Consider the following 15,797-nt stretch of genomic DNA (forward strand, 5'->3'; position numbering starts at 1 on the left):
AATAAAATGCAAACCTGTCTCCTAATTCAAATGCCTCCATTCATGCTTCTTTCCACCTTCGCTCTGCGAAATGCCATTTTGCTTTTGTAAATGAAAACTCACCACCAAAACATCACAATAATTCTTCACATAGGACAGCTTTTTATTTTATAATTTAATTTATAAGCACATTGTGGCTGTTACACAAAGGTTTGTTCAGAAATGGAAGAAAAAGTATATATAAAATAATGCTTCAGAATAAAAACTGGCCACCTTCCATAAGGAACTTGCCATTTTGCATGTGGGAGTTATCTGTTACCCAGCTAATGAGACAGTCTGGGAGTCCTGAAGGTTTCATCGAATGGTAGAATCACAGAATGGTCTGGGTTGGAAAGGACATTAAAGACTATCCCGTCTCTACCCCTCTGCCATGGGCACAGACACTCCCTATTAGATCTAGTTGCTCAAAGCCCCGTCCAGCCTGGCTCTGAATGCCTCCAGGGATGGGGCTTCTCTGGTCAACTTGTTCCATTCCCTCATCACCTTGATAGTGAGTAATTTCTTTCTTATATTTCATCTAAATTTACCCTTTTTTAATCTTAAAGCCATTACCCCTTCTCCTATGATTACTTGTAAAAAGTCCCTCTCCAGCTGTCCTTTAGGCTCTCTTTTAGGTACTGGAAGGCCTCTATAGCCTCCCTGGAGCCTTCTCTTCTTCAAGTGTAACAAGACCATCTCCCTCAGTCTTTCTTCATAGGAAAGGTGCTCCAGCCCTCTGATCATCCTCGTGGCCTCCCCTGGACCTGCTCCAACTGCTCCATGTCCTTTTTGTGCCCCAGACTTGGAAGCAGTATTCCAAACAGGGCTTTACAAGGGCAGAGCAAAAGGGAACAATCATCTCCCTCACCCTGGTGGCCACCCTTCTTTTGATACAGCCCAGGATATGGTTGCTTTTCGGGGCTGCAAGCACACGCTGCAGGGGACAGACTGCGTTTTCAGTGGGGTCTGATCACCTGATTGTTTGGCCTGGCATCAGTCAAGTACACTGCAGCCATCACTCCAGCTCTCTGCTCAATCTCCAAGTAATGACCACAAGTGCTTCCCTTATAGTCTGGTGATTTTTTGTTTTCTGTCCAAACAACAGTTTGCCCATCATATTCTTGTTATTGCATGCACAAATCAAGCAGTGTGGTACTGCTCAAGCTTTGTCATGCACTCCTTGCCTTGGGCCATAACTCATGTCTGCTTTCTACCATCACTGTATAAAAGAGCATTTATTAAATGTTCTGGTACCGAATATGAAAGAAGTAAACACAGTGTCTTTAGCCAGGTCTGTGATTACCAACAGATCAAAGACATGTCTGACAACAATTGTGACTTCTAGTCTGACACCCAAATACAAAACCAGCGAGAAACTTCTACAGAGAGTGAATCAATCCTCATCATAACCATAGGTAAGAGACCTGAGGAACAGGATCGTCTGGCTTTCACTTTGAAACAATGCATGTTCTTTCAACATTCTTTAAATAATAGTAACTCACCTTTACAAGAACACATTAAAAAGTCTTTTTTTCCTTTTTATCAAATTAATGGCACTTGCATGCACAGTTCCTGGGTCCGACTGACCACTGTATTAATTCAGCCTTGTTTTAGGGATATAATTTATAGTGCTGCACTGACATGAACTATGAGCCCTATCTGTGATGCTCTCAGGATCCAGAGAGGAAGATGGACTTTTTCAAATTGGCTCAGGATTTGTGATCAACTTGCCCAAGTTCCTGGTTCAATGATCCTTTGAGAGACCAGCCTCCCAGGGTGTGCGTGTTCTGCACCTTCCAAAATGCTTCCTCCTCTCATATGCTTCTCAGCCAAAACACAAGGGCATTTAGATCATTAATTAATTCAGAAAATTCTAGCATTGTGGGAAACAGTCCTGCCCAAAGATTCCTGGCTTCTTCAATCATTAGCCAATATTATTGATTATTACATGGCCTACACTCTGCAGAGTATTTTCACAGCCAAAAGAATATCCCAGTTCCTGATTCTGCCAATAGCTAAGTATGCTAAGTACTTTCCTGACAGGAATAACCTCACTGAACTCTGTAATGAGACTCAGCCATTCAAAGACATAGGCAAGAGCTGTCATTCCGGAATATAGCAACGTGCACATTATTTAAGTTGAGCTAAATGCTGTACCTGGCTGTGTAGGACTCAGAAAAAAAGGGAATGTTTCTTTTGACCTTGGTTAATTATCATCTTTATTATTAACATCACAATAATGCCCCATAGCTCTAACCAGCTCTCATTAGCCAAGGTACTGTATAAACTTATCTGATGACTGAAATCTGTGCCAAAGGAAGCTTACATACACTTTGAAGCATAAAAAATGAGAATCCTGTTAATTTTATTCCACCATAATTGGTAGGGTCTTTTGAAACCTTAATACCATAATAACAAACTGAGGGCTCAAGTGTGATCTCAGCTACTCTTGTGTAAAGCCATAGGAATGCTGTTCATTTAGACCTCATTGGAGAGGCTGTGATACGTATTGCTGCATGAAGAAAAAACTCTATCAGAAGGATATTGTTAAGATTACAGAAGTCCCACACCTAGCTGCCACGTGGGATACCTCCAAGTATACAATTTTTAAATGTTGTTGAAACCCTGAAACTGCCACGGACTCACTTCTTGCCTTTCTGGAAGTAATGTCACCAAGACACACTGCTTCCTGTCAAATGATGTTCATTTTCTCCTCTGTCAAAACCCCAACATGTTAAGGAGTGGTTCATATCACCCATATTTTCCCCTGGGAAAACAGAGAGGTGAGAAATATTTATACTGCACAATGCAAAGACATGCAAGCTAGCTGCTCAGGTACAGACAACACAGCTCTTCCCAAGCACTGTGCTATTCAGAGACCCCACCATCACTCTGCACCAGAAGCCAACTCAGCTGCCATTTATTGCTGCTAACTTACCAACAGAGTTCTGCCTGGTATATACAATGTGCCACTTCCCAGGTGCTCAGACCCTGGGCACAGGGTGCCCTACGGGGAGGCAGCGGCAGCATGCAGCCACAGGCCCTGGCCAAACCCACCACCCTTCCTCCAGGCACCCAGCGCTGGGGCTGTTCAAGGAAACAGTCAGGGATTTTGTTACACAGACAAGAAAACAAGGCATCTTCTTTAGAAAAAGGAGCCAAGCCTTCTCAGATGACATTTTCAGAGGGATATTCATTTCTTTTTATCTTTATAGATCAGCCCGAGGCATTTATAATCGAGTCCAAACAAAGTCTGGCAAAGTTGTAAACATCTGAAAAGAAAGTCCTCTTATAAGCGGAAACATTGGTCCACCTTAATTACAGACATTGCTGCCTGCACTGATGGTAATTTGCAAATATAAAAAAGCTTTTGTTTACATACAGCAGCCTGCAAAACGTCAATTAAAACCAAAACCTGGGTGAAGGATTGTAAAGGTATGCGTGAAGATTAATCTGTTGTTCCCGTTTTGTATTCCCAGAAATCAGACACATTTTGTCTGTGTTTACAACAAAAACATCCTGTAGTGTGTTTGTTACTCAGCTACCTAAGATTAGATGGAGTCAGTTCAGTGGTTCTGCTTGGATGAGAAGTACTGAGCAGCATGTCCTCAGAGGGCAGGGCTGGCCTAGAAACCCCTCAGACAAATGATTGTGATGGAAACCTGACATAGCAAATGGAGTTTAGATCACTGGTAGCACAGGAAATCCTCACTGGTTGAGCAGTAGTTGAACTCTCACTGATGCTGAGCTTTTTTTAATGTGTTGATAGGCCCCCAGGACACTAAAACATCATTTTTAAAAATAAGGAGCTATTGAGATATTTTAACCTTCTTGCCCTATATCTTATTCAGAACCATATGCAGGAAAAAGATCACCCGTATTCACGACGGCCTCTATATAGAGACAGATAGCAGCATTGAGATGTTCAAGGTTGTAATGTCCACACGTCAATGGCAGAGTCGCAGCTGCTATGTTTATTTACACCACTGGAGTTCAGTGCACCAAGTGAACATGTTCTCACAAATAGTAAATATCCCAGTTTGCTTCCTGGCTGTTTCTGTAAGGACATCATCTCCCAGAAGGTGGAAGAAATGCCACCTTTAAACCACAGTGAACTTTTGCCCTAAGTAAGGCCAGTGTCAGCCATCAATCTGCTCCTCAGATGGCTTCGCTTGGAGATGGGAATTTATTTCCTGTGGAGTCAGCAGGAAAGAAAGAAACTTCCATAATGCCCCAAAACATGACTTCAACAGAAAAACGGAGAAATTAATTAAAATGGAGGTCTTGGAGTTAGGCATTGCCCATTTGGAAAGGCAGAAGGAAGGGCAGTAGGACTCCTTGGCACACTTGTGCCTCTGGTGAGATGAAGAGAGTGCCTCACCATGGCCTGCACTTTGGGGTGAGCAGACCTCCCACATGGGGCCATTTTGTGTCACTGGGATCCACAGTACTGCAGCAGCGTGGGGGTGGGAGAGCGCCAGCATTTCTGCTTCCTGCATCCTGGGGATCGCAGCTGTGAAGCAGAGCAGGGCGCACTTTCCGATGCATCTCAAATATAGTCCTGAATGCAGCTTCTGTCATGAAGAGATATTTCCTAAACAGACTCCATACCCCCACTTTCCATCTGATAATCATCTCCTTGTGCTTGTGGTAAGTCAACATCCTTCATCTTTGCCTTATGAGGAAAAGCTAAGGCTGTGAGCACTCCAGAATTCCCTCAGCACTTGCAGATTCCTATGATAACAAACAACAGAAAGCATCTAACGTGATTTTTTTTCCTTTCCTTACAGAGACACACGCTTTACTTAAAAGACAGCAGCTCCCATACCAGCTCTCTGTGCTATCTACCAAGTACAGTGTATGCTTATCTCTCCAATTTAGCAATGAAGGAAGGAGAAACATGATGCAGAACTATCCATTTCCGGCTGGTGGGGGAGGCAAGGACACACACCTTGCACACCCTGCACACTGACCCCACGTGCCATGAGGAAACATCAGTGGGCATTGCCCTTGAGCTATGAGCTGCTTGGGGAAGACCCAGGACTGCCTTGCTGCAGTCCTGCAGTTACTGCTGTAGGATGGGGTCTGGCACACTATTTTTGGACATGGTTTTCAGAATGCAAAAGAAGCTGAAGAAATATTCTCCAGATACACAATCAGTCCATCCAGCTTCAGTTCTGCCAGCACAGACGCCCTGAGTGGCCACGTGCTGGGCCTCTCCCCACTTTCCTTCCATAACTGACCCTCTGGGACACCTGAGGAGCCGAATACTCTGGGGATGGTGATGGGGAAAAAACTCATCTCCTGGAAGTTGATAAGAGGACAACAGCAGTATTTTCTTACCTCTTCCTCTCAAATACACTTTTCCTGTCCTTCATGAAAACTGAGTCTGTGAGACTTATCCTGTCCTTCGCTGTGAAAACAAAGAGAAGGGAGGCTTAAAGCTCGGAGAAAGTGGAGCTGAAATACAAAGAGAACAGGAAGAGTGTAACAGGAAGAGGGTAAGAAAATGAAAGAAAGGTAAAAAAACAATCCTGGAGCTTAGGGCAACATTTGTGTAAGAACAGAAGGTGATGGGAGAAAGGACAAGAAAGAGAATGGAGAAAGAGAAAATGACAGATACAATAACAAAAACAGAAGGAGGTGGAAGCCATTTTGAAGGCAGTCATTGAGTAACCACTGAAAGGGTATGAATGGGAAAGTGGAAATGTGAGAAAGGGATACAGCACTATGAATTGCACAACATTCCTGCACAGAGAATGGAAAGCCAAGTGCTAATGCACACCCAAATGACAAGGCAAACCCTGGCCTTGCAGGAGCAGAGGGGATGTTGGTGCCATGGGACACAATTTCACCCTTTGTGCTAAAGGCACAGATGGGCCATGTGAGAAAGCTTGGCTTTGAGGGATCCTGGTGGTACATGTTTCCTTCTTGACATCTCCACAGCTTCTGAAATAACTCAGTATCTTACACTCCTCCACTATAATATGAAGCATGTTGTGATTTTTGAGCTACAAAGAGGGAATATTCCCCCCTCTTCCTTACAGACATTGGGCCTGTCCCTGCAGGCACAAAGGATTTATTCTTCCTTTTACAAATTACTTTACCAGCCAAGGAACTGCTATAGCTGCCAAACACCCCAGCAGCCTGAGACCTCTGCCCCATCCCCACGAGACCTGGAACAAGGGAGGGCAGAGAGACCATGAGTTATTGGGAAACAAGTGCTGGGGGCGACTGCAGGGCAAACAGATCCCAGCCTCAAGAAAGCCAGTGAGGGCTTGTGTGGCCATGCCATTGCTTTCATACTGTTGGGGCACAGGCAAGTGGGAGTGAGCAGTGCTGGGGAATGCCCTCTCCTCTTTTCCCTTCAAACCATCTGTAATTCAGAGCTGGTACATGAGAAAGTGCGAAGAACCCCAGCAAAATCAGGGGTCAAACCAGGTGTTGTATGATTGGATTTGGTACAGCTGTGGTTGGTCTGCCTGCACCCAAAGTTGTTCTCGTTCGGTCCTGTTTCACCTTCAGCCACAGTTTCTGACCAACAGCCCTGGTCCAGGGCCTGTTTGAGGAGAAATTATGGCAGGAGCCAGTTCTCTGCCTGGCTGCCGCAGGGTGTTTGAGCAAGGCTGGTTTCCCTAGCTTGCTTGTCCTGAAAAATGATGAATTGCAGAACTACCCCTTGGCGTTAGTCACTCGGCAAAGCAGGAAGGAAGCAGGAAGCCCTTGTGAGCACTAACTTTTCAAAGCAGCTTGCAAAGAAAGCAAAGGCCCTCCCCTCAGCTGCCTCATTGCGCACTGCTATTTACCTCCTCACCTTAGAGGCTACCTAGTCACAATTAACATTTGCAGTCCATTAGCCGGAAATATTTGCTGGGCACAAACAGCTGAGGCATTGCGAGCTGATCCGAACAGGGAGGGAGGGCAGGGAGCCTGACACTTGCTGAATGAGAGAGGCCCGGCTGCGCTCAACAGGTTCAGCTCACAGGGTGACCCTGCCCGGCTTCCTGCTATTCAGATGTGTTACTTCCCCTTTGTGGTAATGGCCTGTGGCAGCTGGCCAGAAAACACTATTAATTTCAGAAGTGGCCTGACAACAAACCCACAGCGAAGCGAGAGGAAGTGGCGGCGAGGCCATCTGTTGACTTCAGCAGAACAGTAGGGACGCAGCTATGTAGGTTTCTACAAGGAAAGCAGATTAATAATCCACAAAGAGGAAACTGGCTAAAATTATCCGCAGACCATATTAAAAAAAAAAAAAAAAAAAAAAAAAACAGAGTCACTTGAGCTGCAGCTGGACAGGAAATTGCTAGAGCTGCTTGCAAATCTCCACTTTGAACAGAGCAGCACAGGGAATGCCAAGAGCGGAAACCGTTCAAAACTGGATTAGCACAAGCCAAGTTTAACTGCAACCCACTTCTACTTTCACAGTTTATGCACTCAATCTAGGCCACTACTGCATGAGACACTGACTCACTTTTTTCCCATGTTTTGATGCCTTTCATTTCACACACTCGCAGTTGCTAAAATTACATGGGATATGCTCTGGCTGCCCAGAACCGTGCAGAACTTTCAGCTGCAGCCCAGCCCAAGGGCCTTCCATCTCCCCTGTCCCACACGTGGAGCCTGGCGCCTTGGGGCGCTGCTCCCTGGGATATCAGTGAGTCACTACAGGAAGTTTTGCAACCGCAGTTACCCTCTCTTTTCCCTCCCGCAGAGACAGGGCTGCTCAAAGGAGCCAAAGAGGATATGAGGTGACCATGGGTATATAGGGATGCTTCCTCCATGTCTTCACCTGCTAAGCTGCAGCACTGCCTGATAGAGACAAATAAACATGGACTGACTGCAGACATTGATGGGGCTCTGGAAATGAATTTCTGCCATACAGATAAAGGGATGGCAGTCCCACCTCCTGTCATCCGCAATGGAGCTGCCCTCACTTGTAAATAAACAAAAGAAACAAGCAGCTGTAAGGAAAACACCAGCTCCTTGCTCTAAAGGTGATCCCTATGCCCCAGGGCCAGGTGCATCCCTGGGGCAGCAGAGAGGCGTTGGGATGTTTTGATTAACCTAAAGGCTTCCAGAAGCCTTCCCTTCACCAAAAGCAGGCAATGCACTTTGTTCATTTAGGGACTGGAGGACTGAATGGCAAAGCAAAGCCTTATTGTCTCAGGAGCTGTACAAAAGCTGAAAACAATTACCTTTAAGCAGAACCATATGTGCATGTGCCATTCAACCACACCCACACAGAGGGACGAGGGAGAACAAACCAGCTCGGTTCTCAATAGCCAAAAATAGTTATTTATTTATTAATAATTTAAGGTTTTACATTCTTATAATAAATTCCATCTTAAAACTTTTACACCGTGAATTAGACTCTCCCTTATTGGCAACTGTGTGCAGGTTCACTGTGCGTACACACAGGTACAAATGTTCGCACATACTTCCAGTTTTATACAAAAAAAAAAAAAAAGACGCAAATATTGCATTTGAGGTGAAGCTCCCTGAAGAATTTGTACAGAGGTAATGCACTGTTTAGTACATCTGAAAGTTCTAAAAAGTGATCAAAAATCTTTCGCATTCAAAGACAAATCTCCTCCCAGATGATCTATTTACAAAAGGTAAGGCAAAAACAAAATTAATTTAATTTAAAAAATATATATATCATGTGGAAACTACATCAAGAATGTGAAGAAAAAAAATCACCACAAGAAAAATATATGAAGGAAGAGATTGTACTTGTTCATTAACATGACTTGCAAACTTCTCACCATTACCATTTCTCCCTGTGGAAAGCTTGCCTCAGCTGAACAGTAAGATTGAGCATGCTGCAAATATGTTCTTTGCCATAATTAAAAAAAAAAAAAAAAAAAAAAAGGAACAAACAAATAAAGCAGAATTTATGAAGAGAACAAAAACTTAGGCGTCCCTTGGATTGATTTCTTGAATACATATGAATTAAAAAAAAAAAAAAAAAAGCTGAAAATCGACTTAAGATTAAATATTTACATTGATCAAGTAGAACACTACTGAGCTCCTGGCAAACAAATACTCCAAGTACACTATGCTGAAATCTCTTTCTTTGGCTCCTCTAAATTAAAAAGTGACAAACAAAACATAACCAGTCTTCACTGAAGACAGAACCTATGTCACAGATCCAGAAGCACAGAGGGAAGCGGGGCAGTCCCAGTCCCGGGAAACATGTGCACGGCCCATCCAGTCCCACTGTGCCCCTCTGCAGTCCTTGGGGCTGGCCAGCGGGACGCGGCCACCTGCGCCCAGCCTCCATGGCCTCCCAGAGCTCGTCGCCTTCCCTCCCGCCGCAATAGCCGGTTCCGTGCTGCGTGACCCTTTCTAGCCTGCACCGGCTGCTGCTCTGCAGTGCCACAGGCCAGAAAATAGAGAAAGCTGTGTTTTCTTTCTTCACTGCCAAAGAGAAACCAGTGAGGAATGATCCCGTGGAACGGACAGGAGAAGGGAAGCTGAGAGAGCTCACGTGGACTGCAGGGAGTCCACCTGGAAGACATTCTGGTTGGCAGGGGTGGTGAAGTAGAGCTGCTGGTTGGGCACTCGGTTGTCACAGGGGCTGCTCAGCCCCAGGGTCCGCTCAAAGTCCAGCAGTTGACCCATGAAGTTGAAGTTGGGTGAAATGTTGGACTTCTTCATCTTGACGATATCGTAGGCATCGTTCATGGACAGGTTGAGCTTCTGCATGAGGTAGGCCACTGTCACCGTGACTGAGCGGCTGATCCCCGCTAGACAGTGCACCAGGACTCCACAATTCTTCCCCCGCGCTTCATCTGTGCACAAAGAGGCAGAGAAGGACACATCAGACTGGGGCTCGGAAAACGATCTCACGACACAAATAAGATTAGCATCGGGTAAAGAGAAAAGGCTGTTCTGATCTCAGCAGCAGTACCACGCAAGAGTTAACTTCACCAGCTTAAAACCAGGACAAGAGGCGAATCCCCCCAAGTGCATGTACAGGAGCCCAAGAGCTGAGGAAACTAAGAATGAGACAAAGGGAGTACGCCACATGACACTGCTTTAAAGTCGGCTTTAAAAGACACTCTTTCGCTTGGAGATTTGCTTTAAATTCTTAGTCCCCTTGCCCCAGCATGGAAATCCTGCAATATGTCACTGAATGCCTTTTATACAGACCAGCAGACTGCAAAGGTCTATTAAATTATTCCCCAACTGTTGTGCAGCTAACAATGGAGGTATTCAGGCATTTTAAAAGAATGAGGGAAGTCACAGGGGACAGCCCATTAGGAGGAACAGGATGTCAACATTGGTTGAAAATGGGTTCCTTTGTAATAGGAAATGCATTACAATGCCTGGAGATTAGTTTCTTTGTGGCTTCCAGCCCACATTTCTTCCTGCTGGGCTCAGATTACCTACATTCTCCACTATTACCGGTATCATTCAACCGGATTACAGCACAGCTTCTCAACAGATAATGCGGTGCTCACCCCACCGCACCCCGATCTCAGCCCTCCCCCAGCAGACGGGGAGGAGAACGCCTCGAGCCCACGGGAACGCGTTCCCAGAGCCAGCGGATAGCGGCACAGGGCCGGGGCACCGCGCCCGAGAGGTAGATCATTATTACCGTGGGATTTAATTAAAGCCCTGACTATACATTTGCCAGGGATGCCGGTTATGAGTAACTTGCATTTAAAAGCTAAAGTTAGCTCCCCAGAACGTTTCTTTTCATTATGCTGCTCTCCAGTAACCTCAAGAAAGAAGGAAAAAAAAAAAAAAAACACACCAAAACAACAAAAGACGCATAAGCCACCACCAGCTCGGGGCTCATTTGCCTTATCCCTCTTCCCTAAGAGGAGATTTAAAAATAACCCCATCCTGCGGACTGCTCAGTCCCCAGCTTCACACAGGCGGCTCAGGGAGGAATTCCCAGCACCAGGCCAGGTATGCAGCTGCAGCCTGCACATGGCACACTTCTCAATAAACCTTCACCCCTTAAGCCGGCTTTAAAAAAAAAATTAAAATTAAAGATCAGAAAGCAGAGCATCATCCCCTAGAGACTGCGAGAAACGCTGCTACTGCTTCTCACCCGAAATCTGTTTGATTTCTGAGAAAGGAATGGGGATTCTGCTGCTCGCCACGGAGCTGCTGGCAAAGAGTGGGGTCTCACCTATGAAGGAGATGGCCTCGGGGAAGAACTGAGACAGGTTTTGGCTCCAGTGGTCTGAGATGGGGATCTGCTTGTACTTGAACTCGCCGGCGTTTTCAAAGAGGTTGGGCAGGTTGGGGGTAACATTCAAGATGTATTTTATGCCAAACTCTTCTAAAACGTCCAGATTCGTGGAGTCCTTGGCACAGCCCAAGTAGAGGTAGGGTAAGATCTCCACGGGGAAGGAAGGCTGGTTGGTGGAGAGTGGGCTGCCATCCGAGTCAGTGGCACTATTGGGGTCTCTGTCAATGTCAGACTCGATGTCCGATGAGGAATCGGAGCTGATTCGGAGGCCTCCCAAGCCCAGTACGGGCAGAGGAGGGGAGCTGCTGCTACACGAGCTGTCTAGGTTCGTTTCGCAGTGCAGGGCAAACTCGGCCTGGAACTTGCTGAAGCCACCTAGGAGGAAAGCAAGGGGGAAAAAAATCGCAACCTGATTGATATATATATCATGGCAAGCCTGGGAGAGCTCAGTCTGCAAAGGGACATCTGTTTCCCCACCTCCTCGAGTCTCGGGAAAAAAAGGAAAACGCCACATTGCCGGCAGACGGACTGACCCAAATGAAGGTTTAGCGAAATCTCCCGTTGCTGCGCCGGGCTCAGAGCGCCCGGGATTATAGACCGGAGCCGCTCCGCGCTGCGGGGCGCTGTGCGGACGGTAGTCCGCTTGTCTGTCCGTCCGTCCGTCCTAACCGCTCCCCATCGCAGCCCTCCAGCCCTCCAGCCCTCGGGGCCCTTTTAAACAAAGCGGAGAGAGGGAGAAGCCCCTACCCGGGCTGTCAGCGCGCAGTGCCCGGGCCCTTCCCGTCCCTTCTGAAAGAACCGTAGAATTTCGCTCACCTTCCAGATAGAACGCCTTGCAGCCCTCGTCTTTGAGGCGCTTGAGCAGCAGCCCCAGCACGGACTCGCCGCCCGTGTTCTCGTTCCAGTCGCGGCTGTGCTCGTCGTACAGAACCACCGTATCGGTGCCGCACCGGCGGGCAAAGCGCTCCCGGTCCTCCTCGCTGCTGGCGACAAGGGCTCGCAGGGGCAGGTTGCCCTTCTGCAGCCGCCGCAGCATGATGCCGGGGATGGCCACGTTGATGGCCGACTCGATGTGGGACGACTCGTACAACTCCTGAGGTCGGCAGTCCATCAGCAGCAGCCGGTCGTTGCCCATCTCCAGCTGTTCGTTCAGCCACGCCACGGATTTACTAATCGCCATTTCCGACGCGAAAGGGACGGGTCTGAACGTATCTAGCATGAGGAAGGACGGGGGGCGCGGAGCGGGCTCGGGAAGCGCCCCTCGCTCTCACAGAGGCGTGCGGTCGGGCTGCGGCCCCGCAACTCCGCACAACTTATCTCCCCCCGCCCCGGGGAAGTGAATCACGCAGCCCCCCCGCGCCTCCCCCGCGCCGGGCGGCGGAGCCACGGGAGGGAGCAGCGGCTGCGTGCGTGTCTGTATGTGTGTGTGTGTGTGTGTATGTATGTGTATGTGTGTGTGTGTGTGCGCGCGGCTCCGTGTGCGTGCGCCGCTGCCTGCTGCCCGCTCTCCTCTTTTTTTTTTTTTTTTTTTTTTGTCAATGAATCCCTGAATGAACCTGCCTAATCTCCGCTGCAGCCCGAGCCCTTGGGCTTTTCCTCCACCCCGAGTGAATGAAATCCAATTAGCGTGCCTCCGAGCAGGGCTGCCCGGCTCGGCGCAGCGCGGGGCCGCTCCCTCCCTCCCGCCCCGGTGCCGGCGCTGCCCGGAGCGCTCTCCTCTCACCCAGCGGCTCTCAATGGGCACGGCCGCGCCGCGCTCAATGGAGACATTCTGCGGCGCAGCCAATGGGGGCGCGCGGAAGGGGTTGTTGCCGCGGCGACGGGCCGGCTGGAACAGGTTGTGTTGATGAATTGTTAATGAGTTTGTCATTCACAAAAACGGAAAGGAATTTCCGCTCCGGATAAGCCGAGTGCAAACAAGCGGCTGCCGCGGCGGGTGGGGGCGGCGGGGGCAGGTGAGGGGGCGCGGTCCGGTCCGGCTCTGCTGCTGCTCCGCGGGGCTCCGGCGGCACCTTCCTGCCCCCCCGCGCCCTTTCCCAGCCTCACGTCTCCCCCCAGCCGCCGCTCCGAGCCGGGGCGCTGGGAGGAGGGGGGGGGGGGGATTCCGTTGTCACGAGGGGCGGGCTGCCGGCCCTGTCCTCAGCTGATCCTCGCGCAGGATGAGCTCCCGGCTCCCTCCCGGTCCCCGCGACCCCGTCTCCCCGCGCCGTGCCGCCCCTCGGCCGTCCGCGGACGCGGTCCCGGCGCCCCCCGGCCCGCCGCAGCCGGCGGAAGGACGCGGGGGCACGGCGGAGCGGCGCCGGGGGTTGAGCGGGGCGGGGTGCGCCCGGGAGCGGCTTAGCGCGGGGGTAAGTGAAAAGCCGGCAGCGAAAATAACCCGGGAGAAGCCCGGCCTGGACGCTAATCCCGCTGCCGGCGTCTGAGCGGGGGTAACGTCGTTCCGCGGGGTCTGATCCCACTCGCACGGCGGCCCCGCGTTCCCTGCGCTGCCGGCACGCGTGATGCTGATGGGACGTGGCACCCAGGTGGCCCCGCAGCGGGGCTGTGACGGAGCCCGTGCTGCCCGGATGAAAGACTGGAAAGCGTTCTGTAAAGCTTGTCCTGCCCCTGAGCGCTGTAGGTGCTCAGCATCAGAGTGAAGTAGAACTCTTTGGTTTCATTGTTATTGTCTTTATTGTTATGATTCTCCCTTTCTGCTATATTTAGGCCTTCTCACCCAGGTAAGGGCTAGGGTATGACAGCCAACTTTTTGGAGCTGGCATTGTAAAAATTATAGGTCTATCTAGAAAATAAACAGGAGTGATATCAAGTGATGGCCCGGGAGATGGAGATGTAGGCAGTTTCAGTATAATACTGTGGCAAGTCCCAGCAAGCTCAATGCAGTGATAAAATACAATTTGCTCTTTGTAATCCATGTTGTTGTTAATTGACGTTGTTCTCTGGGCTTACAGTGTACATTGATTCCTTTTTTTTTTTTTTTTTAAACAACACAGACAAGATTAGTCGCATTTCAGTGTTTGGATTTGAAAAAAACAGGAAAAAAAACCTGATCAAATTATCATCTCAGTTAAAACATATATGTATTTCTATCAAATGCTTCCACATTCATATAAGGTAAACTTGCCTCTTTGACAACTAAAATATTTTAGGAAGAAAATACATTCTGATTGTCATCTTCAGCCATTTTCAGTGACGTTTTATGGCAGTAGTTTTAAAATAAAATTCTTAGTCATTCAGCATTTTAACTGAAAGCTATGTGTTATGCAAGCAGTTTATCAAACCCATTGAGTTACCTGCCTAGTAGTAACGCAGCAATAAATAGTGAAAGCATTTAAGGCCATTTTCATCATAAGCACTGTCAGATCTGATTGAAATATTATGAATGTTAAGGTTAAATATATGAAGGCAATAAATATTGATATGAAGCATGTTCAAGAGAGTTGTGTTTCCCAAGTGGATCTGGGGGCAGACTTGTTATGATGATGGCTACTGCCAGCTCATTGCATGGCAACAGTTTGAGGGTGGCGTTTGCAGAGCTGGGAGCCAGACAGGAGATTCTGTGCTGCGGTGGAGTTGAACACATGCAATAGAAGGGACACCCTCTGTGCCAGGACCTTCCTCAGCACCCACCAGCTGAAGATAATTGAGGGAGAGTGAAAGCTATATTGTGCTTTGCTATCTTTGTGTTCACATGCATACATGCCCTCGCTTTTTCTGTCTGAACCACTTTATCCTGTCAGTCACTGAGGACGTGCAGGAGTGGACCATGCCACTGTGTGGTGCTTTATCAAGGACCAGATCTATGGCCCAAGTCACTTATCCTTCAGCTTCCAGAAGGTTTTATAGCGTATCTCATCAGTAAGAAGAGCTTGTTCCTATTCGCCATCATTATTCCAGTCAAGGCAGAGGCAGCTTTTGAACCCTGAGATGTTCATCTCTGGCTGGTTCAGGTTTGTTTGCTTGTTTTTTCTTTTTATACGTCCCTGGCTGTGAATGAAACCTCCTCACTCCAGTACAAAGCATCCTCATCACAAAAGGCCTATCTGGCTGACCTTTGGACTGTAGATGGGGCAAACGAGAGTGGAAAATGGAGATTAGAGTTCAGTATTGCTTAGCTGATTCCTCATGTTCTTCCCTGTAACAAGAACCCCTGAGTTCGGCAGATGGACTTTCTACGTAGTGTAATAGGAGAGAGAAGCACCAAAAAAAGGCAGATACCTAAGACATTTTGAAACCGGGCCAACTGGGCCACTGCAAGCCACCTCACAACTTAGGACACTGAGATAGTGAGGCAGAGGTATCCTCAGGGGGCTTAGTGCCAGTGAGGTTTCTTGAACTGGGAAGAAAGGATGGGAAAGTGTTTTCATAAGTGCTTTCTTCCTCTAAAGATGCAGGTTCACAGCTCTTTTCCACTTGACCTGGAACAGAATTTGACTGTAGCCTGTCTTTTTATGAGAAAAAAAAAGGAGGAAAAAGAAATGGGAAAGGCTTTTCTGTTCCTTTGATCCAACCTTTCCCTTGTGGCAGAAATAAATATTTATGAAAGCAGGAGCCAGAGCCTTGGTTT

The 15,797-nt window shown here is 48.1% G+C and overlaps 1 protein-coding gene across 1 annotated transcript; it reads right to left on the reverse strand.

Moving 5' to 3' along the window:
• Nucleotides 1-8,303: 8,303 nt before the first annotated feature.
• On the reverse strand, nt 8,304-12,956 carry DUSP6 (dual specificity phosphatase 6). The gene is made up of 3 exons (XM_031589626.2): nt 12,047-12,956; nt 11,168-11,605; nt 8,304-9,815 (listed from the first exon to the last, which is right to left on the reverse strand). Exons 1-3 carry the CDS (start codon nt 12,447-12,449, stop codon nt 9,508-9,510), a joined length of 1,149 nt encoding a protein of 382 aa, XP_031445486.1. The 5' UTR covers nt 12,450-12,956; the 3' UTR covers nt 8,304-9,507.
• Nucleotides 12,957-15,797: the final 2,841 nt, after the last annotated feature.

This window comes from Phasianus colchicus, chromosome 1, assembly GCF_987193195.1.
Source record: "Phasianus colchicus chromosome 1, bPhaCol1.hap1.1, whole genome shotgun sequence".
NCBI lineage: Eukaryota > Metazoa > Chordata > Aves > Galliformes > Phasianidae > Phasianus > Phasianus colchicus.

What these genes read in the sequence shown, in the direction of transcription:
- DUSP6 (XM_031589626.2), bottom strand. Translation starts at nt 12,449, where the DNA reads ATGCTAGATACGTTCAGACCCGTCCCTTTCGCGTCGGAAATGGCGATT. An exon ending in CAAGGCGTTCTATCTGGAAG is followed by an intron (nt 11,606 to 12,046) that starts GTGAGCGAAATT and finishes CTTTCCTCCTAG; the next exon opens with GTGGCTTCAGCAAGTTCCAG. An exon ending in CGAGGCCATCTCCTTCATAG is followed by an intron (nt 9,816 to 11,167) that starts GTGAGACCCCAC and finishes CTTTGTGCACAG; the next exon opens with ATGAAGCGCGGGGGAAGAAT.